Raw genomic sequence first — 1,978 nt, 5'->3', positions numbered from 1 at the left:
TTCAACGTATCATTCAAAATTTTAATTTGGGGTGAGAAGCAATTAATATCAAATATTATAAATTAAAAACAAATAAAATTAATTAAATATAATTATAAATTAGTTAAGTTGTTTACTTTTTGGCTGATCATCTCTTGGTTCCATATACTTTTCCTTTGAATAAATGCATTAGTAATTCATTAAGGTGGATACTCTCATGATGATATCTTTACATGAAAATAGCATTGTGAATTATTAGATGAGTTGATAAAGTTAACTAAATATGTTTGATTAATCATCATTGATTAATCATCAAGGATTCACAATATCATCTTCATATCAAGATGTCATCATGTGAGTATTTTCCATTCGTTAAACCCAAAGTAAAGTACATGTAGAAGAAATAATAGTACTTGCCTGAACATAGCACAAGGGTGAGAACTGAGGAGATGTTTCATCAATTTCCTTCCAGTAGACAAGCTCAGTCTCATTACTATTATTATTGTCTCTCTCATTCAGATCAAGAAACTGTGACAAGCTCCATTGACACTGTGCCGACAATAATCGAAAGCCAGAATCAATAGACACAATTTGCAGTCCCGTGTCTCTTTCCAGGAGCCTGGCAGCGAGTATAGGGTAGTCCACTAGGGCCATGCACAGTGACTCCACAATCCAACCATAAAAAGACCAACCACTCTCCTCACCATTATCGTTATTATAATAGAGCACTACTTTGTAGCACCCTCCAAAAATGGTCCTTGGCTGCATGGTATCATGGTCGTTACTGGCCATCAAGACTTTGCGAACTAGCCGTGGTTGAGTTTCCTTGCCCGGCATCATGGACTTCACGACTAAGGTCCGGACCTTTGGGAGGCTATGATCATCATCATGGGTGGCACCTTTATCAAGCACAACATCCATGATTTCTTGGGTTAAGTAATGGCCTTTCATAGTTGGAATGAATTGTACGGATTCTACTTCGAAATGTCACTCTTAATATATATATATATACACGGATGGATACTCCTTCATGTAAAATAAATTTTTGTTGATCCTTATATGATGAAAATTGTAGGATTATATTTTGATATATATAGGTGAATGCTACCCAACCTCTTCTAAAATAACATGTAAGTTACTCTTCATTATGTGTCACATTGTAATTGGTCCTTGTCTTAACCATAGTTGGGTTATTTTATAATTTATTATTTGAGATTTATCAAAGCTCCACTCCTTGAAACACATTCCACTCCTTCCAAGCACCGTCGATTCGTGACAAGAAGCGCCAATGTCATCGCTATCTACTGCCCTCCCACACAACCTCTCTTTCTTTAGTGCATCATCTCTTAGTCACGTCGTTGAATTCCGTCGCCAATAACTTCGTCGTCGCAGTATAGTCAACGTCTCTTTTTGCCATGGATCACTGCTTATCCACATAATTAATGGTTAATTTTGGTTATTAAATTTTTTTATTAAAAAAATATATCTTTATTTAATTACGTCATATAAATATATGTTCCATCACGTAATTAAATAAAGATATATTTTTTTAATAAAAAAATTTAATAACCAAATTAATCATTAATTATGTGGGTAAGAAGTGATCCATGGCAAAAAGAGGCGCTGGTTATACTGAAAAAAGAGGTTGTGTGGGAGGGCAGTAGATGGCGATGACGTTGGCGCTTCGTATCCCAACTATGGTTAAGATAAGGACCAATTACAATGTGACACATAATGAAGGGTAACTTACATGTTATTTTAAAGGGGGTTGGGTAGAATTCACCATATATATATATAGGCAAGTAAAGAATGTTAGAAGACTATCAGAATTTATTATTTTTTGTTATCAACTAGTTACTAATATTTAAAAGTATAGGATAAAGTATATTGTTAGATTATTAAACTATAGAAATTAAATTAACGATTAAGTAATGACAAAAAATAATAAATTTTGAATATTTATCTAACAAGTATAAAGGTTCTTGTATACCATATACCA

The 1,978-nt window shown here is 33.5% G+C and overlaps 1 protein-coding gene across 1 annotated transcript in view; it reads right to left on the bottom strand.

Moving 5' to 3' along the window:
- The window catches only part of LOC107647522, a 10,168-nt gene extending 9,268 nt beyond the window's left edge, over positions 1 to 900 (bottom strand). Inside the window, exon 1 of the mRNA XM_016351594.2 lies at positions 397 to 900. Coding sequence (XP_016207080.1) covers positions 397 to 900 — 504 coding nt within the window. The remainder of the gene's footprint in view (positions 1 to 396) is intronic.

This window comes from Arachis ipaensis, chromosome B06 (assembly GCF_000816755.2).
Source record: "Arachis ipaensis cultivar K30076 chromosome B06, Araip1.1, whole genome shotgun sequence".
In the NCBI taxonomy this organism is placed as follows: Eukaryota; Viridiplantae; Streptophyta; class Magnoliopsida; order Fabales; family Fabaceae; genus Arachis; species Arachis ipaensis.
This window is presented reverse-complemented; position numbering and strand designations above follow the sequence as displayed.